Source organism: Onychostoma macrolepis, chromosome 01, assembly GCF_012432095.1.
Source record: "Onychostoma macrolepis isolate SWU-2019 chromosome 01, ASM1243209v1, whole genome shotgun sequence".
Lineage (NCBI taxonomy): Eukaryota > Metazoa > Chordata > Actinopteri > Cypriniformes > Cyprinidae > Onychostoma > Onychostoma macrolepis.
In genome coordinates this window covers 26,453,442-26,481,056 of record NC_081155.1, presented here as the reverse complement: position 1 = coordinate 26,481,056, position 27,615 = coordinate 26,453,442, and the positions used below count along the sequence as shown (strand labels likewise).

At 37.2% G+C, this 27,615-nt stretch overlaps 2 protein-coding genes across 2 annotated transcripts in view; both read left to right on the top strand.

The window, feature by feature from the left end:
- The first annotated feature begins 348 nt into the window (after positions 1–348).
- On the top strand, positions 349–6,156 carry lig4 (ligase IV, DNA, ATP-dependent). Its single transcript, XM_058792624.1, has 2 exons — positions 349–561; positions 2,038–6,156. The coding sequence occupies exon 2, from the start codon at positions 2,050–2,052 to the stop codon at positions 4,780–4,782; it is 2,733 nt and encodes a 910-aa protein (XP_058648607.1). The 5' UTR covers positions 349–561; positions 2,038–2,049; the 3' UTR covers positions 4,783–6,156.
- Positions 6,157–11,049: 4,893 nt separating this feature from the next.
- nalf1a (NALCN channel auxiliary factor 1a) overlaps positions 11,050–27,615 on the top strand; it is a 53,259-nt gene continuing 36,693 nt past the window's right edge. The window contains exon 1 of the mRNA XM_058779578.1: positions 11,050–12,243. Within this exon, the coding sequence (XP_058635561.1) occupies positions 11,557–12,243 (687 nt within the window). The 5' untranslated portion in view covers positions 11,050–11,556. The remainder of the gene's footprint in view (positions 12,244–27,615) is intronic.

Below are 27,615 nucleotides of genomic sequence, written 5' to 3'. Positions count from 1 at the left end.
AATGCAGCATCAACTGATTGGGCCATGATAGATCTAGATATATGACTGTTGTCGTATTATTGCAAACCTTTTAATGCCAAGGTCCCTTTAAGGCAGCTGGCCAGTATCTAGTTAATGTATGACATAGCATAGCCTATTTATACTGTGAGGAAAAACAGTGTAATGTTACAGACAACATTTTGTATAATAATAATAATAAAAAAAAAAAAAAAAAACTGTGGCATTTGTAGATGATAATGTCAAACTCTGTAAATGTTTTTTTTTTTGTAACCCATGGATCTTTAAAGATCTTTGTTCAGTTTAGTTAATGTACTGTAGGTGGCGGTAAAGTTCTTTGTGAGTGAGCGTCCATTAAACCAGGAGAAGAAGTAACTGCCTTGTGTTACATTAAAAAACTTCCTGCATAAAATAACATAGCATGAACGATAAGCTAAATATATTACATTATTTGCGGATAAATCCGGAAATTGTTTCTAAAATATATTGATAAACTTCCTGTAAATAACACGGAAGTTGACTTGAACTGACTCTCGTTTAAGTATTGCAAGTCTTCGTTCAAAGGTAAATATTTTATTTTATGTTGTCTACTATGTAAATATTTTTTATTTGCCAAAATGACGCGTTTGAATGTTTATCAAATCTTAAAATGCGATCATTTGCTTATTACTATTACACCACTTTTACTTATAGAATTTATTTTAAATATTTATTAAAATATATTGTCGTTTGTTTTAAAATAGGCTATGTTATTTTCGTTGTGAAAGTATTCCGTTTAAGAAATAAAATTATTCGTTATAAAAAAAAAAAAAAAGCTCAATAATGTGTGTAATGGTCTGCTTATGTTTTTAGGTTAGAGTGACACAATATATTACTGATCCTCAAGGAAAATTAATCAGTCAGTGAAAGGCTCTTCATATGCTTCAAGCCCATGTGCATATGTTAAATTTCTATAAAGCAAAATATATGTGAAACCTATTAGAAATTAGTATTCCTTTTAAGAAAGAAAAGGATTAGTTATACTTTGTGTGAAAAAAAATCCTCAGTATGTGAATGAGTGTAATGGTCTGCTTAATGTTTTTAGGTTAGAGTGACACAATATATTACTGATTAGAAATTGGGACAATTCAATTTCATATACCCTGGACCACAAAACCAGTAAGTGTAAATTTTCAGAAATTGAGATTTATACATCGTCTGAAAGCTGAATAAATAAGCTTTCCATTGATGTATGGGTTGTTAGGTTCGGACAATATTTGGCCGAGACGCAACTATTTGAAAATCTGTAATCTGAGGGTGCAAAAAAAATCAAAATATTGAGAAAATCACCTTTAAAGTTGTCAAAATGAATTCTTAGCAATGCATATTACTAATCAAAACCGACGTTTTGATATATTTACGGTAGTAAATTTACAAAATATCTTCTTGGAATATGATCTTTACTTAATATACTAATGATTTTTGGAATAAAAGAGAAATCTATAATTTTGACCCATACAATGTATTTTTGGCTATTGCTACAAACATACCACAGCGCTTAAGACTGGTTTTGTGGTCCAGGGTCACATATTAGTATATATATCTAGTTCATGCAATATATGTGTTTATGTGTGTGTGTGTAATAGATTTTTGGACATATTTGTCATGTACATGTATATTCATCCTAAAACCTGTCGATACATGTTAATATTAAATAAGTAAATATAAATATTAGAAATGTATTTAAAACATTTATTACAAAAACATATAAACATACAGGTTTTTGTGTATATGTTCTTTTGATAAAGCTGGGTATATAACTATATATTGTTGACATATGGTTGCTATTACCATATAAATCATATAGATATTATTAGCATATGTACATAATCAAATCAAGGAGAATGTACATTTGTGAAAATTATATATTTCAGTGTAGGTAACATATGTCATATATTACATCTCCATATATAAGGAATTATTTATTAGCTCTGAATAATTATTTATAAAGCACATGAATCAAAACACTTTAGATAAACTCTGCGATGGTTTTTTCCTCAGGTGTCCTCTGCAATGATGGAAGGTGCCTCAAAAAGTGATGCCACACCACAGACGGCTGTTGCTGCACAAGTTCCATTCATCGACCTCTGCACAGTTCTGGAGAACATCCAAAAGACCAAACTCCGACCAGACAAAGGCAAAATTCTAAAGGATTTTATTGATTCTTGGAGGAACTTCCATGCAGCGCTTCACAAGGACAATTCCGATAGCACAGATTCATTTTACGCAGCCATGCGTCTTATCGTGCCTCAATTTGAGCGAGAGCGAATGGCTTACGGTATAAAAGAAAACATGCTTGCCAAACTATATATTGAAGTTTTAGGCCTACCTAAAAATGGACCTGAAGCAAACAAACTTCTAAATTACAGAGCTCCAACCACAAGTCAAGGAGAAGCAGGTGATTTCGCTCTTATGGCCTACTTCGTCCTGAAAAAAAGGTGTACAAGTCAGGGGAATTTAAGCATTAAAGAAGTCAATGACTTCTTGGATTCCGTAGCTATCAACAATGCCAGCAAACAGAAGGATCAAGTGAAGAAAAGCCTTTTGCATCTGATAACCCAGAGTTCAGCATTGGAACAGAAGTGGCTCATTAGAATGATCCTCAAGGACATGAAACTTGGCATTAGCAAGGAGACAGTACTTCAGGTTTTCCATCCTGATGCACCAGAACTCTACAATGTCACCACAGATCTGAATAAAGTCTGCCGAAAGCTTCATGATCCATCTGTGTCCCTCAGTGAGGTCTCCATCGATCTGTTTTCTGCTTTTAAACCAATGCTGGCTGCTGTTGTCAACATCAGACAGATAGAGAAGCAAATGGGCAACCGGACATTCTATATTGAGACAAAGCTTGATGGTGAACGCATTCAGCTGCACAAAGCTGGAGATGTTTACAAATACTATACCAGGAACTCTTATGAGTACACGCAACAGTTTGGGGCCTCTCCACTAGAGGGCTCCCTCACACCATACATTCACAACGTCTTCAAACCTCATGTGGTAAACTGCATACTGGATGGAGAGATGATGGCTTATAACCCGACAACTGAGACCTTCATGCAAAAGGGCAGTAAGTTCGATATTAAAAGGCTGATGGATGACTCTGATTTGCAAACCTGCTTTTGCGTATTTGATGTCTTGTTAGTAAACAATCAGAAGTTTGCAAATGAACCTCTCAAGAAGCGCTACGAAATTATTGAGACTATCTTTACGCCAGTCAAAGGTCGTATCCAGTTGGTCACAAAATCTGAAGGCAAAACCATGCAAGAAGTAGTGAATTCTCTCAATGAGGCCATTGACAATCTGGAAGAGGGGATTGTGGTTAAGGATCCCATGTCCATCTACAAACCAGATAAACGGGGTGAAGGATGGGTGAAAATTAAGCCTGAATATGTGGATGGTCTGATGGATGAGCTTGATCTGCTGATAGTGGGAGGCTACTGGGGTAAAGGCAGGAGAAGCGGGATGCTCTCTCATTTTCTGTGTGCGGTAGCAGAGGTGCCGAGTCCAGGGGAGAAGCCCACGGTTTTCCACACCCTCTGCCGCATTGGATCAGGCTACACCATGAAAGAACTGTACGATCTTGGTCTGAAGTTGGCCAAACATTGGAAAGTTTACAGCAGAAATAATCCTCCAGCTGCCATCTTGTGTGGAACAGAAAAACCAGAGGTTTACATAGAACCACGCAACTCGGTGATCATACAAGTCAAAGCGGCAGAGATCGTCTCTAGTGAAATGTATAAGACCAACTGCACATTACGTTTCCCCAGAATAGAAAGAATCCGAGAAGACAAAGAGTGGTATCAGTGCATGACCTTGGCTGAACTGAGCCAGTTCCGCTCCAGAGCTTCTGGAAAGCTGGCATCCAGACATCTACATATCCAAGAGGACCAGCCTGAAAAGAAGAAGCACAAGTTCGTATCCAAGCCCAAGAAGACAATCGGAGTCATTGACCACTTTAAATCTCAGGATTTATCAGCAGTCACCAAAGAGACGGATATGTTTGAAGATGTGGAGTTTTGTGTGATAAATGGCAATGATGAACATTCCAAAGCAGAGCTTGAGAAAGTTGTGGCCCGCTGTGGAGGCATTGTTGTGCAGAACCCTGGGAAAGACACGTACTGTGTGATTGCAGCTGTGCAGAACATGAGAGTAAAGAACCTCATCTCCTCAGACCAGCATGATGTGGTGTGGGCTACTTGGCTGCTGGAGTGTCTGGAAAATAAGCAGGTTATACCATGGCAACCACGTCACATGATCCACATGTCACCTTCAACCAGGGACCACTTCGCTAAAGAGTATGATTGGTATGGAGACAGTTATTATGTTGACACTGATGAGCAACAGCTGAGGGAAGTCTTTGATAGGATTGGCCCCACAGAAGCTGAACGTTCATCTGTGGCACAGATAGAAGCAGAGAATGCCTGGGATGACTTGCCCACTAGCATGTTTAGGCCTTACACTGCATACTTTGACCGGTGTGCTGACTTGGGAGATCCAAAAACCATCATACGTGGTACAAGTTTGGACACACGTGCCTTAGAATTCCGATTCCATGGTGGTACAGTTGTGGAGAAACTGAAGGAAGGATTCTCGCATGTCATAGTAGAAAGTGAGAGAAGAACTCTGAACTTCAAGACGCTGAGGCGACTTTATGCTAAGAAGTTCAAAATTGTTCGAGAATCTTGGGTGACCGATTCTATCAAAGCAGGCCACGTAGAGGATGAGACTGACTACCTAATATAACTATGAAGGCTACTACACAAACTATAACATTGGAAGATTGTGGTTTTTATACTAGCGGTAATAGACTACACTTGATAACCCTTACTGTTGCATTAAAGGTAACCATTTTAAGAAAATATATAAAATGATGGGACTGTAAAGGATTACAGGAGAACTTTGCTGTCAGCAAAAGAGTGTAATTTACTGTTGAAAATACAGTACCTTTTAAAGTTTGCCATATGTCTCTGATTTAATGCACTAAGTAAGACAAAAACTTTACAGGTGGAAACAAGAATTTTAGTTTTCTTACGCTGTGTTTTGATCTAAATAAAAATGGGGTGGTTGTAACCTAATGCTTAAGACTCGTAGCCTTTAAATGTCACCCTATTAATTACATTGATGTTACTGTACTATTAATTACTTAAGATGGAAATTATATGCAAAATATCGTGTAATTAAATTTGATTCTTAAAGAAGCATTCAGAATTTTAAGTGAAGCTGTCAAGAGTGTTTTTCTTGTACATTAACTTGACTCATTACAGTCAGACAAATTGAGCTTCTGACAAGCTTGAAGTTCCATTTGAACAGCTTGTCAAGCACACTGAATTTATGGTGTGAGAGCTGTAGCTTTCTAATTGTTTGGAATGGGAGTTACTGTAATGCTTCCAGAGATCTAATTTCCAGAGCACTAATAGAATGATTGAGGCTTCACACACAAACACATTCAACTGTGTGTCTAGGTATTGTAAAGATAGATTTGCATTTGAGTAATATGGATATTACACTAGGTAATTGGTGTGAGTTTGTGAAGGTGTGTGAGTGACAAATCCATCCTTCATTGAAAATGAGAGCATAATGTGCTTGCACTGAGTTATGAAATCCACATTTAGTGTGGGAAGGTGCTTTGGTTTGGAAATTTATGCTGCAGAGCCATGACAGATATGGTCCTAAGACAATAGCGTGTAATGTGTTTTAGGGAGGGGAATTGTTTACTGTTCCACAGACGGGTAAAACTTTTGTAACTTTGTTTTGTGTTTGTGTGTGTGTATATATATATATATATATATATTCTTTCTGTCTGGAAATCCCAGGTCTGTATAGCCAAAGACAACATCTTTTAAGTGAACCAGACCTCTAAAGTGAAAATTGTCATCAGACCATTGTCATTGTCATTGTCATTCTCAAGCTCCAAGTTATGGATAACAAGATTTTTTGAAAATAACGACTGAAGTCTCTTCAAAGCTATTGTGTGAACTTAAGACGAACTGGAATATACAGTCTAAGAGACAAGAAGAGACATTGCCTCATCGATTAAAAAGGTACAGACTGCTATTATAAACAATCGCACTGGCAGAGTGTTGAATTTCAAATAAAGACAAAGCCTGAAAAGAAAACCCTGAGAAGAAAAGTTTTTGTGCAAATTCTTCATTGTCTCTGTGCTTTGTCTTTCACCTACATACATTATACGTAGATAGAAAAGCAAGACATTGCAGGAAGGTAATATGAATCTCAATCTGACCGAAGATGTGTCCCAGAGTGCCTGCTAGATGGTGCACCCACTGATGAAAGCCTCCTGTATGGAAAAGTTCAGAGAATTATCATGAGTTTAAATTAGCCTGCAGGAGCTTTGTCTGCTTTTTGAAGTTGGTCACTGACATTGTTTAGGATACAGGCTTTGCAGTATTATTTTATTGAAAATCAGGGTTTTGGTAAGATTATTTAGCATTGATTTGTGTTTTGATGTTTTGAAGTCCATATCCTGTTCTTCCAGAGAAAACCATATCATATGTTCTTACTGATGGCCAGTCTTTCGTTGAGCAGTTAAGTCTTCTCCAGTCAGCAGCAGTAATTGGATGTTTATACTAGGTAGAGAAGAGAGGATCCATTACCCTGGGGCTTCCTGACAATAAATCAGTGGGAAACGGCTGCATGTATTTGAAAGAAACACATACCCCCGACCCCACCCCACTGAGAGCCAGAAAACTTGACTCAGAAATGGGGAATTTGCCTTGCAAATGAGTGAGGCTTCCCTCTGGTGACATGTTAGTTTAGAGCCACTCGTCCAGGATGTTTAAGGAAGATCCTGTCAAAAGCAATTTGTCTTCAGTTATGTAAGGTGGACAGTGTTATTGGCATGAGTCAATGCTGCTTATCATATATGGAGTGACAAAACACGTTTTTTTTTTTAGCCAACCCTCATTATCCACCATACTAATTTCTCCTGAAGTAAGTTAAGTTGTGACATATTGTCAAGTATGGTGACCCATACTCGAAATGGTGCTCTGCATTTAACCCATCCAAGTGCGCGCGCACACACACACACACACACACACACACACACAGTGAACACACACCCAGAGCAGTGGGTAGACTTGCTCCAGCACCCGGGGAGCAATTAGGGGTTCAGTGCCTTGCTCAAGGGCACCTTAGTCATGGTATCAAAGGTGGAGAGAGTGCTGTTCATTCACAATTCCCACTTTCAACTCCCTAACCATTAGGCCATGACTACCCCTTAATCTGATGTGCTTGGCCACTGCATAACGTGTATATATCCAACTGGCTTAATTCACCTCAGCTTCCTGCCAAGAGTTGTCTTGATAAATTTCATTTTATCCTGATGTCTGTATCATTGGTCTTTTTTCAGAGAAAACTCTGTAATGATTGGTTATTATTGAGATGAAGACAGTTATTATTGAAAGAAACAATGATGATGATGATGATAAATGATTGTTGTTGGTATAATAATGATGACTTCATAATGAATAAGGAGAAACAAGTATAAAATGGTGAGAAAGGAATGGTGGAAATTCAGCATAACATTGCATTCTTATACATGAGCCATACTGTATAATTTGAGAGACTGGTGAATTATAGCCTTGCTTTGTATGTTTGCTCAGCTTGAATGCTATTGTCGTTTTAATGCCATGATCTCAGCTCACATATGGGCACCCGCTGTGGTATGAATGGAGTTTGCAGGTCTCAGATCCCCAGCCTAACATCCTTTAAATGAGTGTGATAGTATTCATATTCAGTTAAGGCATTCAATCAGAGTATTTTTCTCTGTCTGTTTCCTGTCTCAGGAGAAGGTAGGATAAATCCACATACTGAGGGATTATATGTTGTCTTTGACCTGCTTCTGAATGTTCGCTTTGAAGTGATGAAACATTTTGAAAAGGGCTGTGGAGAGAGGATTTACCTTGCACCTCTGTAAGGGCATGTTTTGATCTAAATGGCTTCATATGAAATCCTTGTTCAGTATGTTCTGTATCGCTTAGAGGCACAGTGGTGTCCCTTTTCTTCCCACTTTATCCTAAAGATCTATGTCTAAGTAGTAGACAGATGCATGTACATATGTAAAATGTATATGAAATAGATGCCATCTAAAGGCTCCTTTTGGAGAGACATTCCTTCAGTCTCTTATTTATTGTCTTTTTAATGCATTTGACTACAGTTTAATGCATGATGTTTTAATAAACTGTGCCAGGTCAAACACATAGGCACATATTTTTTCCCCCTCACCTATATACAACCTGTTCCGCTCAGTCTACTTTTTTAGATCTCATCTAAAAGCTTCTTTTGATGAGACATTCCTTCAGTCTCTCATTTCTGGTTTGTTTACTGTATCTGATTGCAGTTTAATTGCAGTAAATAAAGCCTCAGAGTACATCATGCTGGAAAAACACAACTTCTCACAATCTTATTGATTCTGATTACTGAATATGCTCAGAGGGGTTTCCAGTAATGACATTTGATCAAATGTAATGGTAACTGTGAATAGAGAAAGGGGATGCATCCCCAAAGTACATCAGTCAGTTTGGTTTCTTTAACACAGAAAACCTAGTAATTCAATTTGAATCTGTGGTTTCCTGCAGTTGATACACAGGAAATGCCTCTGACCCTGTCTATGGATATTGTGCCCGGATAACATCCTCAGATGTGCTTAAAGATGGCACCTTTGCTTCCCGCACTCCTGACCGTATCCTTACACCAATTATGCATGAATTTGCCAAGTACACAACATGTTGTAGTTATAAAGGCTTATGTCAATGTCTTCTTAATTGCAATATACAGGCTTTAAGGATAAATCCTAATTGAAAGGTGTTGAAAAATTGAAAGGTGATATAAATTCAGCAACCTTGCACTTGGTAGTATGTTGCAATAGGTGTTATAAATAGGGCAAAACTTGACGCATGGTAATGCGTGTTTAAAGCATTTGCCGACGTGTGGCCATACGGCCTGTAGCAGACAAATACTGCTGGAATGAGGAAAAGGAAAATGCTCTTAATTGCTGCTTCAAAGTGGAATGCAGGTCTTAATTGTAACTTGACTAATAGTAGTTAATGAACAGAAATAACAAATAATAGTGGAGCCAAATAAACAAAACCAGCATTTGTGCATCCTGTTTACACTCTTAAAAACAAAGGTTCTGAAAGTTTGCTATAGAAGAACCATTCAAATAACCTTTCAGTGAACAGTTCTTTTCTTCTTTTTTCTTTTTCTTTGTGTGAAGAACATTTTTCCACTATAAAGAACCTTCTGTGCAATGGAAAGTTTCCATGGATGTTAAAGGTTCTTCATGGAACCGTTATCAAATTCTTCTGTAAAACATTCAAACCATTGTTGAAAATAATGTTGTAAGGCAAATAGAACGGACAGAGATTCCTACTATTTTTTTAAAATCATTATTATTATTGCCACTTGCTGTTTTTAGATTTGTGTTAAGTCAATACACATTAGGCACGTGTTCCCCCCTTCACTTTAAGCATATGCTTCATCCTGTTTACATCTTTTGTATGAATGTAATAAATTGTTCACAATATTCTTATTTATTAATACTATGCATTTCACATTTGTGACCCATTTTCTATTAGCTTTCTCATCACAACATTAACCCTCATGCTGCTGATTAGAGAGAATAAAGGAGATGAAGGAAAAAATGCATTTTGCAAGCATGAACACATATGCCGTTGATTAGACAGCTCTAATGTGTCAAGCTTTAGGTCATTACATGCTCTGTGAGTATTTGTTTGTCAGTTTATGCAAATGTGACAGGTTCACACACTACCATATGGCTGTCCACTGAGAGACAAAAAATCAAAAACAAAGACTAACCTCCAAATAAAAAAGAAAAAGGGGGCATAGGAAAATTTGTTTGTTTGACAAACCTATGTTGTGTTACATCATCTTACTGTTTCATAAACTGCTTATATTGTTTTTGCTTTAAAGGTTTGTCTATACACCTATAATTATGATTGTAGGATTACTTTGATTTGTTTGGAGGCACTTACACTCCACTTGCAAGAGGTTCGTTGTGGGACTGTATTTTCCGTTTTTAAATTTATTTTCATGCTGCAAATTGAACTGAATTTAAAGGTCACTTTGTCCAAACAACATTAGACTATTTTAACTTTTATTGTATGGACCAAAAATAAATACATAAAAATAAACAAATAAAATAAAGCACTGATGTGTTTTTCAGATATCTTCTTTTGTGTTTCACATGAATAAAAAAAAGTCATGCGGGTTTGGATCAACATGAGGGTGAGTATATAAAATTTTTGGGGTGAACTAACCCTTTAAAAAAATATTGTTGATCATATTGTGTTGAACAATTAGTTTATTATTATTATTATTATTATTATAGTTTCAATAGGCATTACAAGAGTTGACTAATTACAAAATATAAATTAACAGGTTGTATTTAAATAATATATATATATATATATATATATATATATATATATATATATATATATATATATATATATGTCAGTGATAAATATCAGTGAATCAACCTAAATATGTCAATTTATACCAAAACTACTTTATATGGGTTAAATCATGTAGAAATATCTCTTTAAAGTAATAATTGCAGGTTACCACTTTTTGCAGTGTGTTGTCAGTTAAGCTAAAATGAACTATATGTGGTAATATCTGGTTTTATTGAAGTCAAAAATATGATTGAATTTGAATGACTGCTATATGCCAATGTCATTTTTATAAGGTAAGCTTTATAACATCTTGACATTCTCACTGTACAGAGTGCGTTCAATATAGTCTATCTATCAGACCTCTAATGTTGGTTTCAAGCAATACTGAATAGTTTCACAGTGTACAAGCTCTTGTGCAGCTGTTCAACCTGTTGATGTAAACGTATTATAGATTCTAACGTGATGATTATGAGGGCTTATTTTCTTGACCAGCAATCATGTTATCTCTCGCTACGGTGTATCAGCTCAGCCTGAACAGTTTGCAAATCGGCCGGGTCGCTGTGATGGATCAATCACATCGCATGAGCTGACGCAAATGACCCTGCTCTCTTTCAAGAACTCTTTCAAAAGGAACATGGCGGCAACTTAACGTTTGGCCAAAATGACTGTGGATCGTTTCGCGAGAAAAGATCCCACCTTGTCGGACCGAGGAGGCGAGATTCGGCGTTTCGAAACGAGGAGCCCTTGCGCTTTTCACCAGAGCGAGCGGCCAGACACTGGCTTTTCCGCGTTGTAGCGGCTCTGCGCAAAAGGGGAGAGCGGAACCCATGACAGACGAGCAGGGAGAGACATGTTGCTACAGATAGCTGGGTTTTTCTCCGGAGAAGCACGGGGAGACGGGACTCGACAATGAAAGCAGTAATCCCCCTGAACACAGCAACTGATCGTTAATCGCGGAGGTGAGCCACGACCGCTCGTCAGCCATCGTTTAGTGGGCAAAACTCAAGGCAGACCTCCCGTCAATGACTATTGTGGCAGAAAAGCCCCCACGGTGGAGTCAGCCAGAGCTGCGCTTTCCCAAAATATGACCAGCGGTGCTTGGAAGTGTCGGCAGCGAGATGACGGCTTAAAAATTTGGTGTGCTCCCCGCGAGAACGAGAAGCCATTCACCGACTCCGAGAGGGCCCAGCGATGGCGATTGTCCTTAGCGTCCCTCTTATTTCTAACCGTTCTGCTTTCTGATCATCTGTGGTTCTGCGCCGAGGCCAAACTGACAAGGACCCGAGACAAGTTAGCTTCAGTGGACATGAGCGCAAACCACAGACCCGACCTCCCTTCAACACACAGCAGCCTCAGAAGAAATGAAGATGCTATTTTTGTAGTCAATTCTACCAAACCTTTGTGGCAACTAGAAACTTGCCACCCGGATGGTTTGTCTGAAAACTGCTTCACTTTTGTCGACGCTGACCACTTGTGCAGGGGCCTTTCGCAAACGGAGGGGACGCGGTGGATGAACATAAGCGATTTGTACCTTTCCTTTTGTAATTCGTACTCTCTTATGGATTTGCTTTACGGATCGTTAAGTCCGGACAATTTGAACTGCAGCCTTGACGTGATCGTGGACGGCGACCTAAACAGGTGCAGTCTGTGCGTTCAGGCGTACCAGCGTTATGACCTGCACGCGCAGGAGAAATATGAGGAATTTGAGATGATGGCAGACAAATACGAGACGGATGTGTACTCAGTAAGGACGTGCATGGAAGAATGCAAGGTAGGGCTTTATGATCTGGATCTCTCGTTTTCGCTGAATAGAGTTGGCTCTTCGTTCTCAGTCGTCATGGTAACTGGTGACAGTAAAGCGGTGATGTTTTAGTGGGGGAAAAGTGCATTTCATATTGTATTCGGTTTTTTCCGCATTTCGCATCTGTTGGTGGTGCCAACTTTGCAGTCATCTCATTTCCGAGACAGTTGGAGGGTGAAAAATGAGATAGGCTTTTAAACTTTCTTTTCCCGCTGTCTCAAATGATCCCTATAGCGCGATCAACGCAAAATCCATTGTTCTGGTCTGATCTTACGGAGGAAATTAAATGTTGCTGCTGATCCAAGGTTACTGTGTCAATGCACAAAACGCCGCACAGCCGATCTTTCAACGTGCGTGCGTCACTCTATAGCGCGCAGGTGCGTCTCTCTGAACTGAATATAGAGCTGCTCCGCCAGGTGTTCATTCACGTCCACCACACTGAGTACATTTCAATAACTCTAATAGGGCAGCGGTGCTTTCTCAGCTAATCTCTCACAAGAGTATTTTCCCTCGCTCATTGGTCTTGTTTGCACAGCACTCTGCGCGCGCTGCAACAGGGTGCCCTCTTAACCGCCATAAACTTGACATTAAGGTTAATTTTTGAGCTCCCGCTGTCATCTTAAATGGATTGCTCCCGGGCGACGAAAAAAATGGCACACTGTGCATAGTTGCTGTGTGCTGATAAGGAAGCGATCTTACCGTGTTCTTTACGCGTGTGTGTGTTGCTTTGCGTAATTAATGGTCAAACATTTACCCAGAGCTTGTAAGTTGTCGTTTAAATGAAGGAGGCACAGATAAGCTGGTGAATAAGTGGGTGGCGTGTTTTGCTTATCCACTGGTTCATTTGGCACAGGACTGGATCGCTGCTCAAGGAGTCACGGTGTGCTCGCTGTCCGTGGTGCTGAAACACTCTTAATTCTACAATGAAGGGACAGGCCTTTTGATGCAGGGGACATGTTTAATTGTGACCCTGGACCATAAAACCACTCATAGGGGTCAGTTTTTTGAAATTGAGATTTACATATCATCTGAAAGCTGAATAAGTAAGCTTTCCATTGATGTGTGATTTGTTAGGATAGGACAATATTTGGTAGAGGAGAAACTATTTGAAAATCTGGAATCTGAGGGTGCAAAAAATCTAAATATTGAGAAAATCATCTTTAAAGTTGTCCAAATGAAGTTCTTAGCAATGCATATTACTAATCAAAAATTAAGTTTTGATATATTTACGGTAGGAAATTTACAAAATATCTTCATGGAACATGATCTTTGCTTAATATTCTAATGATTTTTGCCATAAATAAAAAATCGATCATTTTGATCCATACAATGCATTGTTGGCTATTACTACAAATATATACCGGTGCGACTTATGACTGGTTTTATAGTCCAGTGTCACAATTATTACATGAGCAATTTGCATCATTGTGACAGTTATGACATTGGGCCTTTGCATCTGTGATACACCTACACTCCCAAAATCCACGCCTGCCTGTCAAACTTGCCTTTCATGAAAAAAGAGCTGTTTTGCTAGTCCAAAATAATAGTAATAATGTAGTTAGTATCAACACAATTTCATAGAGGCTGACAGTGAGGCTGTATGCTTTATTTCAACCTGTTGATGAGTTACATTTATTTTCAGGACAATGCATACTGCCACCTGTGCGTGGTGTTTTCTTTGCCTTCGCCATATCTTAGCAAAGTGACAGCCACAGAATTACTATTCAGAAACCTCCCATATGAATAATCTCTCTGCAACAGCCTCTACAGAACAATTATTTCTATTAAATGCTTGCAAAGTATTGTTTGAGGATGGAAATTCTGGCCAGTAACCACAAATTAGTCTTTTGTGTTATTGTGGATGATAAGTCTATACTGTTTTGCAGCATTGTTCTTCTGTTCAGGAAAACATAAGTGCTCATCATTGCTGGCACAATACGGCTGAAGATATTGTGTCATTACAGTGCATTTATATTCAATGCTTTTTATGGCTTTCAAATGGAAAGGATGCATGTAGTAGAATATTTGGACTGTTCTGTTTCTCAGACATTTTCAAGCGTTAACGTAACTGTCGAACCACGTTACCGTAGCCTGATAAACTACCAGTGAGTGTGAATGAAGGCCGTAATGCAGAGGGAGGTGGCAGGAGTCAGTCAGAGCCTCTGGCAAGCAGCTGCAAGGGATAGCCAGTCCCAGCTGTGATTAAGCAGCGAGAGTTAGAGACAGAAAGAAAGAGAGAGACTGAGAGGATGGGTAATCACTGTGACACGCCGTCTCTGACAGTCGGATCAGCCTTCAGGTTGATTTAATTCGGGCACCTTCCTTGCACTCCATCTGAGTGTGGAAGACACTGTTACTTTTGTCTGCGTGTATGGGTTTGTATTGTGTGTAAATGTGCTAAAGGTTCAGTTCAATTGCTATGAATAAACCAGACATTATAAATAGGTAACAAACAAATGAACGAAGGGAGCGGGTAGCGATTAGAGGAATAAACTAAGAAGGTTTTACTCAATAGTGTGCTATTCTTAGCTACTGTTTGAGCTCTGCACTGTTGCACTGGTGTTACAGATAGGCTGTTCTGTGACAAAGCAATCACATCACTGATAACATGGACCACATTTAGTGTCTCAAAGACCAAAAGCGGACAGTACTTTTATTCAAAGGTGGAATGCCTTTGATGTTCTTTTTTACACTACAGTGTGTTCTCTTATGCCAAGTATTTAATTAATCATTAAAAATGCTACAGAATAACTTCGAGAAGTCCATTTTGTTACTTGCCCTGACTTTTCCACTCACTTTGATTCAAAATAATTTGATTCTAGCAGTGAAACCTCCTGTTTCTTGCTGTAGCGAGTTGAAAATATGCTGGCCTCATTACATTTCAATTGGAAATGTGGATGAAAACCTCCTAATATAGGTTCTGAATGCTTGGCGTAGATCTGTGTGATTTCCACTGATTGACTCTTATGGGCAATATAGAAAGGCTTGTGGTATGGAATTGATAGCTATTGGCATGAAACCCTATTTACTGAGAATAGATAAGGACAAGTCCAACATTCCTCAAAGATCATAGATAGTGTTAGCACACTTGGCAGGGTATGATCCCTACAAGGGTTTATCACAATTGCTTGTTCATCTATTTCAAAGTTGTCTCATTTTTGGAACATCACCATTCTGTCTGTTGCACACAATTTCCTTCTATTTTCTCTCTGCATTGCAATACAATTGAATAATTCATAATTGAATAAGCTCCTCATATAGATTTCCAAATTTTTCCATTTTGTATCCTCTATCCAGTATTCCTAAATTAAAGGAATAGTTCCCCCCAAAATGTGAATTCTGACATGATTTCCTCACCCTCTTATTGTTCTCATCTGGTTTTCTTTCTTTTGTGGAGCATGGAAGATAGATTGAAGAATGTTGATGGAATGAAATGATGACATTTTGTTTTATTTTTAGGCCAAACTTTTCCTTTAATGGGGTGCTTTGCTCATTTGACTCAACCGTGGATCCAGGATTTGCTTGTGACTGAGCTTCACGTGGAGTGGGTTTGGAAAATCTGAAATGCAAATTATACAAAACAGAAGCCCCTACATTGTTATCATGTTCATGAAGGGACATTTTTTGTTCGCTTTCCTATTCTTTTTATTCTAGAAAAAGCAGACAGTGCTCCTCTGTGTCTCATTAAGGCTATCACTGCTCACTGTGTTATTTAAACAGGGCTTTTATTAGTGTTAGCCAACAAAAGATGACTATCAGAAGGCTATTTTCTTTATCCACATCCTGGCAGAGGACAGAATTGGTGACTAAATCTTTCTCCGTGAATGATCGCATTTGTCTGAATGTAAGTTTAGATATTTATTCTCTACTAACAACTTTCTGCTCACATTACCTAATAATCAGGATTTCATGCTCAAATCAGAGTATATTACACCAGACCATACAGTATTTAACAACTGATACATTAATGCTAAAGACAGATACAGAATTCACTACAAATCTGTTACTATTATAATACATTTTTATTATTACAAAATAATTTTTAGCTTTTAGACTTTACATTTCATTGATCTTTTGCAATGAAGTTAAAAACTTTTAATCTTAAATTAACCAGGATGTTCAATCCCTCATTCCCACATGAATAATTTTGTACATTATTAAGCAAAAATGGTTTGGTGTTTAAAATAGTTTGATTCTTGTTTTTAGGACCAGATTATGAATGAACAGAATTGACGAGAGTAGAAGTGAGTCATAAATAAAAATAGAAATGTTACTAGATCTTCTTGCACATTTGATAAAGAAAGAATAAAGGAAGAGAGAGATTGTGATTATGTGTTTTCAGTCTTTGAACTAACCACACAAATAGCCAGACACACAGGATTCGGCAACTGCCCATTCATCTCCAGCTTTGCATATTCGGGCTCTTTTTTAATCATCCTAATGGGTGGCATTTAGCTTATCGGGTTGGAGAGTCATTCTCTATTCTAAAGATACACCTCACCATGGTGTTTACAGATGGTTGGGTAACCTTTTTTAATTAAGCAAAAATAGTGATATATTGATGTAATATTATGTAGTTATTATGATTTATATTTACCCTTTTTTTTTTTTTTTTTTTTTTTTGTAAAAGCAGCAGTCACACACACTATTTTAGCTCTTTGCATATCATAGCTAGTGTACTGCATTCATAGAGCTGCCATTCAGATCAACTCAGACCCATTGCCACTCCTGTTCATTGAAATAAAGCAGTGGATTGGATGGGATTACAGTGATGGGTGGAGCCAAGAGGTTGAAGCTCTGGCTAGGGTCAGGTCTCCATGGCAGCATTAGAATGCTGAGTGTGTTTGCTTATTCATAAAAGCCTGCCGTGGGCTGCTGCAGCAGGCTTCCAGTGAGGGACACAACCAAAATCAAGGTCAGTGTCCCAGATCGCCATTGCATCACTGCCACTGCAAAAGGTGCTCTGAAATAATGTGCCAGACCAACACACATATGCTTTTATATATGTCCTCCAATGGAGACATTTTATTATTATTATTATTTTTTTACATTTGTATAATTCTTTAATAGACATTTAGATATTCAATCTAGTAATCCATGTTCTGTTGATAAAGTGATTTATTGAAATGAAGGAAGACACTGACTATAGCACATACTTATTTCTTGGGTTTGGTGATGAAGGTCATAACACCTCTGTATGGGTCATAATGCCTTTGAGGATAGGTTGCCAAGGAGATAGAACAGCAGCTTAATTAGTGTCAACGTGAGTTTGACGTCAGCCAGCAATAAGAGTCTTGGAGACTTCATACAGATTCACCTTCTTTAATTCCCAAGAAAAGACTGTAAAGTACCTCAGAGAGCCCAGACCTCCAACTGTCCATCCCAGGCTGTGGTTCCTGCTTTAGAAGAAATTAAAACATATAGACTAAAAATTCTTTCATTATTTACTCACCCTCATTTTGTTCCAAACCTGTATGACTTTCTGTCTTCTGCAGAACACAAAACAAGATGTTTTGAAGAATGTTTCAGCTGTTTTGTCCATGCAATTAAAGTCAGTGGTTTCCAAAACAACACTGGCTGAACATAAGAATAACTTTGATGTTGTTAGTAATTTTTCAAGATGAACACTTGAAGTAATTATTATTATTATTATTATTTTTTACAAAATTAATGTTCAAATGTGATATCAAATATATCAGGCTTTTGAGGAATGTTTATTGCTCATTGGACTGTTTATTGCTTACTTGACTGAAGTAATTTAGGCCTATACTTGATTATCATACATACATACATATATTTTATATATTTTTTTAATTAGATTTTGATGACTTTAGGACTTTTTTTGCTGTTATATGCAATAGAGCTACATTGCCCTGTAAAGCCTCTTTTGCATGAACAACACTTTTTTCACATCCACTGAACTATTTAGGGTCCCCCAGTCTGAAGTACAGGTACATAGTAAAGAAAAATTACATGAATACAAAATGGATTTTATTCACAAAAAATTGTATGGATTATTTTATATTCATAATGTACGCACAAAAAAATTCAGCCTAGTTCATAGCACATGCGTACACCCGTGAATGTTTTCTTAACCTTGTTCATGGTAATAATGTTGGAGTATTCCAAATGAGTGGATGAGTGCCCAAGGTTAGTCATTTGCATAAACCACACCCAAACCATCTCCATATAAGGGCTTTTGCACACAACCTTTCCTTGGCAGTCTTTCATCATTCTCAGGAAACATATGATGCTCTTGGCTGAAAGACACTCAAGCAATGTCAAGTGTGTTGTTCTCAAAACCAGTTCATTCATTCATTCATTTGTACTTTAAAATCTATTTTAGTATATGTTTGGTGAGTAATGTTTTTTTTTTCATGAAAACATTTATACACAGATTTAATGCACAAATTTGCGCATATGCATGTTTAGGGAATAAGAACCATAGTTTATAATGTTGTGAAAACTATGATCAACAAGTGTGCTGTACATTTCCTGAATAGATGCCATTTACATGCTGTTTTGTGGAATATCATAGTACGGGTGACTTTACCACTAGCTGTAACAGCAGCCTCTATGTATCGCAAATCTTTGGCGGTTTAACAACCTCCAACAGAGCTTCCGTTTCTTGGATAATGATCGATTTCACACTTTCCATCCACTACACAGTGTTTAAAGAGGTGACTCATAGAACCTCACCGCATGATCATTCATCTGGGGCTAAAACAAACGGGGTGAGATATATTTAAGTCTACTTAACTATTACAGTGACTGCAATTTAATGGAGAGCTCAATATAGGTTTCCAGACCACGTGTTCTGTCTAGAGGCTAAGGTGTGGAAGACAAAGGTGTAGATCTTTTCCTTGTTTCCTTTTTTCTTTTTTTTATACATGTGCTACACATACAGTGTGATAATTTGTTCCCGGATCAGTGCAACGTCTTTGAGGTTGAGCAAATTTGTGCCCATGTGCATTGTACCTGTCCTCAGAGGGTGTTAATGGAAAGCTTATTATTGAATGGAAAGATTAAAAAGTGCAAAGGAGAGATGAGAGAGAAAAGAATTAGTACATGTGTTACAAACAGCTAGATGGGGACCACAGACCTAAAGATGTAACCAGAAAGTGGCATGAGGGTGACCTGAGTCTGAGCTAGCACTAATTTACCAGTTTTTAGGGTATGAATAGGTATTCCCTTAAAAGTACAGTTGCTTGTTTTAGTTGAACGAGGCAGTGGTCACAGTGTTAGAGTTGTGAAAGCCAACTGTATTTCACTCTCTTGGCTCCCTAGAAAGTGTTTTATTTGGTGCAGACATGCTTTGAACAAAACAGCATGTATGGCGCCTACTGGGTGAAGAGAACATGATTCACGCTCCTCCCTCCATTGATCTCCTCTCTGACAGACACCCGTAATAAAGATGATGTCAAGCAGTCTGGGAATCTGTTGACCTTGTGCTAAACAAGTAGTTAATCAATAGTCAACCTTATGTTTCCAGTGTATCATGTGTGACATTTTTTAAGAGTTAAGAATAATACGATGGGGTTTTAGGAAGTGAAATGTCTCTGCTTCACATGAGAGAAGCTACAGTTAACATAAAAGGGAAAGAAAATGCATTATTGTACTTACAATGGAATCTTAACAGACAAGATAGCCAGAATGTTTAAATGTGAAGCTTATATTTTTGGTGAAGCATTTTCACTACATCTTTACTTTATTTTCAGTCTTTTTGAGGCTACTTTTCAGTGGAATTCATGTAATTACTATATGTAGAGTGTTTTGCAAGTCAACGGTGCTTTATGAATAGCTCAGTCTACCCCTTCCATGTCACTTCCTGCAATCATAGATTTATTTTTAGCATAGTTGAAAACTGGATGCATCCTCATTCGTTTACTGTCCATATTTACTGTACAAGATTATAATTAATGCTTCATAGTATGAACATTCTGTCATTTGCTCATCATCATTTACTCACCCTCAAGTCGTTCCAAACCTGCATTACTTTCTTTCTTCTGTTGAACAAAAAAGTAGGATATTTTGAAGAATGTGGGTTTCTGGTAGCCATCCATAGTAGGTGAAAAAAAAATACTATGGAAGTCAATGGAGACTAGAAACTTTTTGGATACCAACATTCTTCTACAGGTTTGGAACAACATGAAAGTGAGTAAATGATGACAAAATGTTATTTTGAACTATCCCTCTAACCCGTATAGTTCTGGTGTTAAAATTAATGTATTTAAGTTGATTCAGCAATGTTAAATAATATTTCTGACATAAACCAGTTAATTTAGATGTTACCATGTTACCATTTCAGCATACATTAAAAACAGTATGACAAAGGTGGTATTATACAGCAGTAGATTTTTGAAGTGTGTGTACTGAAAGTATTTTTCAGCATTTTCAGGTGCCTTAATGTGAAAATGTTTTGTTTGCAATCAGTAAAATTTAAAGGACGGAAAAACATTTAGTATAGAATTCAGTACTTACAACTTCAGTATAAATTAATGTGGACAGTTTTTTTATTCATTTTTATTTACTTTATATTCATTGATTTTTATTTATTTATTTATTCATTTATTTTTTTGTGAAAAATCCCTTAATGCAGTGCAATGCAGTACTGGCACTTCTATATTTTACTCTTTAGCATACCAGCACTTTTTTGTGTGTATACCGGCACTTCTGTTGCCGGTACTCAAAGTCAAAGCGTCAGTGTCTGGGTGATTAGAAATGACACAATATAAATCACACTACCAGGAGGGGTCACCTCTCATCTCGACAAATCACATGAATGAATGCAAGTGAAGTCAGTCTACCGCAGGGGTTGTCAATGTGTGGGGTGCGAGAGCATGTCATGGGAGGTAGAATAATAATTAATTATAGATTACTAATGTGAATCAGTACATTATAACAGAAACAATTCCTTAAAAATGAAAAGAAGCAGGTTTTTGTGATCACATCACTTAAAACTCCTGGAAAGTCCAAGGATCCAGTAAGCCAATTCAGACAGTAAGTTCAAAACAGCGCTAATAATGCAGAGAACAGTGGCTTATGTCCAGATGTCAGTAAATTATTCTTTCAGTGTGTATTTGGCTTAAAAGCAAGAGTGTTTATAATGGACACAGGCTGAATGTTTTTTAGATTATGCAGTGGTATTATATATAATATTAAATAAATAAATAAGAAGGTACCATCGCTTCTTTTTTCCACTTCAAGCACTGCCTTAATGTAATCATACTTTAACTTAACTACGCCTTCTCTATACTTGTAACTGTACACCACTAACTATCATTTAAAATTTAATTAAAAATGTTTATTCAGAAAGTGTGTTCTGATAAGGAAATATCCTCATAAACGTCTATGCCATTATCTGACATTTAGATGACTCTTGAGAGCATGAAATGGTCTTATATTTATCCCTGTCTGCTACCTTGCTGTTACAGCTCAGTATTGTCACAAGTTAAGATGTTCTTTTGGTGCTTTCAACCGATCAACATCCATATGGTGCTTTCAACTAGCCAGTTCTAATCGTGTCGTCAAACAATGAGAACTGTCAGCTTGTCAGGATGTTATTTTCCTGAGGCTCCAGAGTGATTAGTCACTTCGCTATTATGGCTAAGCTGATATCTTGAACTGAGTACCCATCAGATATTACAGGCCTCCTTGGTATATTGATCAATGTATCTCATCATGATCACCAGTATTACTCAGATTTTTATAAGAATAGCTACCAGGGTCTCATAACAAAGCTAATCTTAAGAAATAATATTTTCTGCTATTCTTCTGTTCTTTCATTTCATTATACTACAGATGGTTTAGAGCCTATACTGGCTGGTATTGTGGAGAAAAATGAGAAAATATACAACATAGACGTACGTGAAAAGGTCCATATTCTGTTTATTGATCGATTACTCTTGCTCACAGTAGCTGCTCTCAGCACAGCAGAGTGATACCCAGTACAGACACTTTAATAGGTTTACAGGATATTGCTGGTGATGTTGAGGGCAGTTGTTATGGGTATTACACTTCTAATAAGTATATCTGAATGATTACTGTTGTGATTAGCCTATCCACTGCTTCAAACAGACTAATCATATATACATTCAGACAGAGTGGGAGTAAAGAAGCAGCATGAGTATCTGTACACCTTTGTTAGGATGCACCTGCCTATCCTTTGTAGACACAAGTAATATTGAAAAACCATGCATTTTGGTTCTAATTTGTTGTTTTAGTATAACCAAGGAACAGGAAATGTCACATGAAGCAATATCACATGAGCATATTCAGACCAACAGCATGAGTTGAATAAATAGAGTTTTTTGATGAACAAATCAGTTTATTGACTTACTCATAAAGACTTACTAGTAAGCTTAATTTTAAAACAATGTAATCTGCAGAAAATGGTTACTGAAAACACTGCTAGGCCAATTAGATTCAACAATTGGAACTAAGGAACTGTATTAAAATAAGTATGAAACTGAAATGCAAAAAGAAATGTAAATAGTATTTTGAAAAATATTTTTCATTAAAAAAATGTGTGTTTTAAAATGTGTAACCCATTATCACTCCCAAGGCATCAAAAACTGAAGCATGGTCAAATGCCTTGTTTCTTTGAATTAAGATGCAAAAGGTACTTTTTGGCGTGACTATATTGACAAAGTAGTAACTTCTTTCAATTGCTTGCCTTTTTCTCTTGTCTTCAGAATTTTGCTTGCATAGTTTTTTTTTTCTCTCCATATTATGGAAGTCAGTGAGGACCAGTGGAACTGTGAAGAGGAATCAATTCATACAACTTGAGGATGAGTAAATGATTAATTTTTGGGTCTATTCCTCACACAAAGCAACCATTTGGCCTCAACATATTTGCAATTTCTGACTAAATTATTGCGACTGTACTTGTATCTGCTTGTTATATTCTGTGTTTAAAATTGTTTTCTACTAAGAAAAAATTGGGTCCCACTTTATATTAGGTGGCCTGAACTACTATGTACTTACTTTTAAATTAATCATTTGATACAATGCACTTATTGTGTAGATACATGTTTTTAAAATGAACACATTTTAAAAACAATACCTGCATGTAATTACAAAAGAGTTCCTAGCTTGTAGTGATGCCTGGGGTACCTTTAGCATCTCAATAGGGACAAGCAAGGCGCTTGCTTCAGTTTCTTATATCTTCTGAGGGAGACAGGCTGAAACCTGGCATGTACAAGTAGTTAACGAGACAGTGAAATCTCTGGCACTGCTCTACATACAGTACATTAGTAATTTTCTCTACTGCTACCCATCACGGTTTGCATGTAGCCGGTGCCAGGGTGACACACACTAGGAGGCTTTGGAAAAGTGTGTCAATTATATCGCTAGAAGTGTGTGTTTAGATCATGTTAGAAAGCCATTAATAAGTCGGTGATTCACACAATGCCCTCTTTCTTAGAATGCAAATGTCAGTGTCATAATATATGCCTAAATGATTGAAATCTGTCATACAAAACTCACAGATATAAGTTAATCAGTCTGCTGTTGTATTTAACAGATGTCAGTGGTTTGTCTATGGTCTCAATAGCATGAGAGCAGAACAGGAACAGCTGCTTTGTACAGTATTTAATCATCCTTGTAACTATTACATCTCTAAGCATACTGTATACTGTAACTATATGATTAAGAAAGATAATAAAACTTATTGAAAACAATGAGCTGCTTTTGTGAGGCTGGCAGAAATGAAACTTATAGTTGCCTGAGCATCTAGCTTTAGTTAAGAGTTATCATTTGCTGTGTGTGTGTGTGTGTGTGTGTTTAATGAGCCCCAGATAATTCTTACTCATGAAAAACCTACAGTAGTAAATCAACAATAGCAGCCATTGACAGCTGGCATAGAAGCCTTCCCCTCTATAACAGTCCAGCTCTGCAGGTCCATATGAGTGGAGCTTATAATATGCTGGCAGCCTACCATCAGTGCCTGGCACCCCCTCAGTGGAGCGTATGCCACAGCAAAACAGTGTTGCGTACCCCCCTCTGGGTCAATGGGAAACACTGGCATATGGGCATATTCTGGTGCTTAGCCCTTTTCTTCCTAGTGTGTATTATTGGTTGCTGAAACCTGGCTTGGTCGATCAGCTAATCCATGACTGGCTGCTTCCCAGAGCATTCAATAAGTACAGCCACCAGCTAGCCTGAGGGCATCAATGCTACTCTCTGTTGTGGTCAAGTTAAATGTGAGCTCTGCCTTATGATCTTACAAGTCGAATCAACCATTAATTCTTGAGACAAAGCAAGTTCTAAATTACCTCGTTTTTTTCTACCATGAAAGAAAAAACACAGAGAAAGAAAATAGCATAGTATAGCACAGCACAGCGTTCAAATGAAGTGGGCTTGCTTTATTTATTTATTTTTGACCAAAGTTATTAGTTTATCGTTCAGAAAAGTTTGGAAAACTTCTGAAAGACTTCACAATCTCAGCTTTTCATTTTAAAATGTGTATTCCAACATGCATTCGTTTTTCCATTTGTGTAATGACCTAAAGTTCACTGATTTAGTGGTTTAGTTGTTAATGTATTGCACAAGCTCTGTATGTAGCTGTCCTGAACACTCATTAGATTAAAGATCTTCAGAATTAAATTGATCTTAAGCGAGTTAAGCAAACATTTTCCCCAGGATATGTACATAAAGCATTCCACAACAAAACGTTAATGAAAATACTAGTACATAATACAGATAAAGTATGCCACTCTTTTTCCTTTGTACTTTGTTTTCTCCTTCCCTAAGTCTTCTCCCACCTCTTTCGATGTATGCCAGTAGATATTGAGTGAAAAGAGGTTATCAGTTGCATCGCTGTACACAGAGTGCCAGATATTGATCTGGAGAATTAAAAAAGAAAAGCTCTCTTTGTGTATATGTCAGGTTCACAAGATCTCTTCATGCACTATACTGCATGTCTTTTTGGTTACACTTTATTTTAAGGTGTCCTTGTTACAGTGTAATTATACATTTAAGTATTGAGTATGTTAATTAACTACATGTACTTACTATGGTTAGGGTTATGATTAGGGTTTGGTTTAGGGTTACTTGCATGCAATTATGCATAATTTATTGTTATTAAAATAGTACGTACATGTAACATGTGTAACAAGGACACCTAAAATAAAATGTTACAATCTTTTTCCTTCACACTTTGTGGCAGTTATTAGAAGAAAAAGAAGCGTTATTAATAAAAAAAAAGTTGGTAACACTTTAGATTAGTCATTATTATTTGTATAGCGCTTTTAACAATGCAAATTGTGTCAAAGCAGCTTTACATCAGTTTGATATAAGGCTGGGTGGCTTTATATCAGTTTTACAGTATTTAGGGATTAGGGATTAGGGAACACACATTTAGGCTACTATTGACTAAAACTTTTCCCTGAATAAACTCCTTATTTGTGGCTTATTAATAGTTAGAAAGATAGTTAAGTTTAGGTGTGGGCGTTAATATGTGCTTTATAAGTACTAATAAACAACCAATATGCTACTAATATGCATGCCAATAAGAGTGGGGGAACTATGATGTCACTTTGTAGGTGAAAACCCGGAAGCGAGTTAGCATTTTAGCACTTCCGGTTCCATCGTCTCAGAGTCAATGGGTTTTTTGAATGAGATTTTGGTTAAATCCCTTAAATAAGGCCCGTGGTTCACACAAGCTCAAGATACTTTCACGTTTTATTCTACGACATAAAACACACCAGTTACACCCCACTCGTGATTTTTTAAAACTGTTATGTTTCTTAAAAAAGACGGTTGCTAACAAGTTGCTAAACGGGACTACAGGCGCTGTCGGAGACATTAAACGTCATCACACCGAACAGTTTATCAATTTACAGTATTTTCCAGTTGTAGTATAATTTGTAATACAATTAATTTTAGAATAACCAATGAATAGTTTCCCGCATTTTATATTTTTGTTCAATAATGTTTTTTTTGCTTTGCCCCGAAATGCGACACGTCTTCGGAGGGAAGAAGCTCGTTTTATCGCTTTCCTACTGATACATAGATCTGGGTTCGTACTATAAGGTAAACTCATATTACGATTATTACATGTAAACACCATATTTTCCGGCTTTACGCGGTGAAAGTGAAACTTTAATGATGCATAGTGCTTAAAGCCATGTTAAAATTAAATGTTTACGCCGGCCACATGAAGCTGTTAGAAAGCATAGGCCTATAGATTGAGGATTTCCTAGAAGCAAGGATAAAATAACATTTTGTGTATCCACCCTAACAAAATGATAGCTGAAATGTGGTACTTTGTTCACTAAAATAAGTTTAATCTTACGATATCCAAAAACTCGCTCACTCTGCTGTTATTTGATTAAATACGCGGGGATAGATTTTTAATTAAAATATTCATGTTAATCAAGGATTTATTCACTTTTAATGCACCTTATTTCGAAATGTACAGAAATACGTGCTTTAAATGTCCTTTAGTTAAGATTATTTCATTTATTCACTACTATTTATTAATGTCTCATTTGAGTTTGGCTCTAGTTTTGCATTTATTCCAGTTTATATGAAACGGTTCATGTAGCGTGGATTAAAATTCATATACAGAGTAAATCCTTTTCACTGAACATGTTAAAAATAAGTTTGAAACAGTTGTCGGGAGCACGGTGGTGGTGACGCTGAAGGCGAGCGACCGTGGTGCTGCAGTTCGTTTATAGCCTAAGTTTAGCTTTTTAGTTCTGGCACTTGTATTTAGGCTTCAAAATTCGTCAAAGTTATATTATTTTGTGAAGATTATCTTGATGGACAAAACGTGTAAGTTTCATGAACTATGATTGAACACAGAGCTTATTTTTTGCGATTATCCAAAAGCCTATGGAAAAATCCCATTGGCTTTTTGTCGAGGAACCAGTTTCAAGCTAACCGCCGAACCGCATACAAAGGGACATCATAGTTCCCCCACTACAACAACTAGTCAGTAGTGAGAATTGGTCCTTAAAAAAGTTCTATAAATTCAAGAATGTATCGTTCCTTCCTTTCCATATAATAAAATGGAATGGAGGTGTATACTGTCAGGCTTTAGAAGGAAAACAAAAAACTAAAAGAATTCATATGATTGGTGTGTGCAGCACCGCATGAAGTCTAACTCATCTTAAAGGGATAGTTTACCCAAAAATGAAATGAAGATTTTTTTCCCTAGTGTTTTTTTCTATGCTGTGGAAGTCAATGACTAGCAGCAACTGCTTAGTTATCAGCATTCTTCAAAATATCTTTTGTGTTCAACAGAAGAAAGCAACTTATACAGGTTTGCAACAACAGAAGGGTGAGCAAATGATTACCAAATTTTTTATTTTTGGGTGAAGTGTTCCTTTTAGGCGG

What these genes read in the sequence shown, in the direction of transcription:
- lig4 (XM_058792624.1), top strand. Translation starts at nt 2,050, where the DNA reads ATGATGGAAGGTGCCTCAAAAAGTGATGCCACACCACAGACGGCTGTT.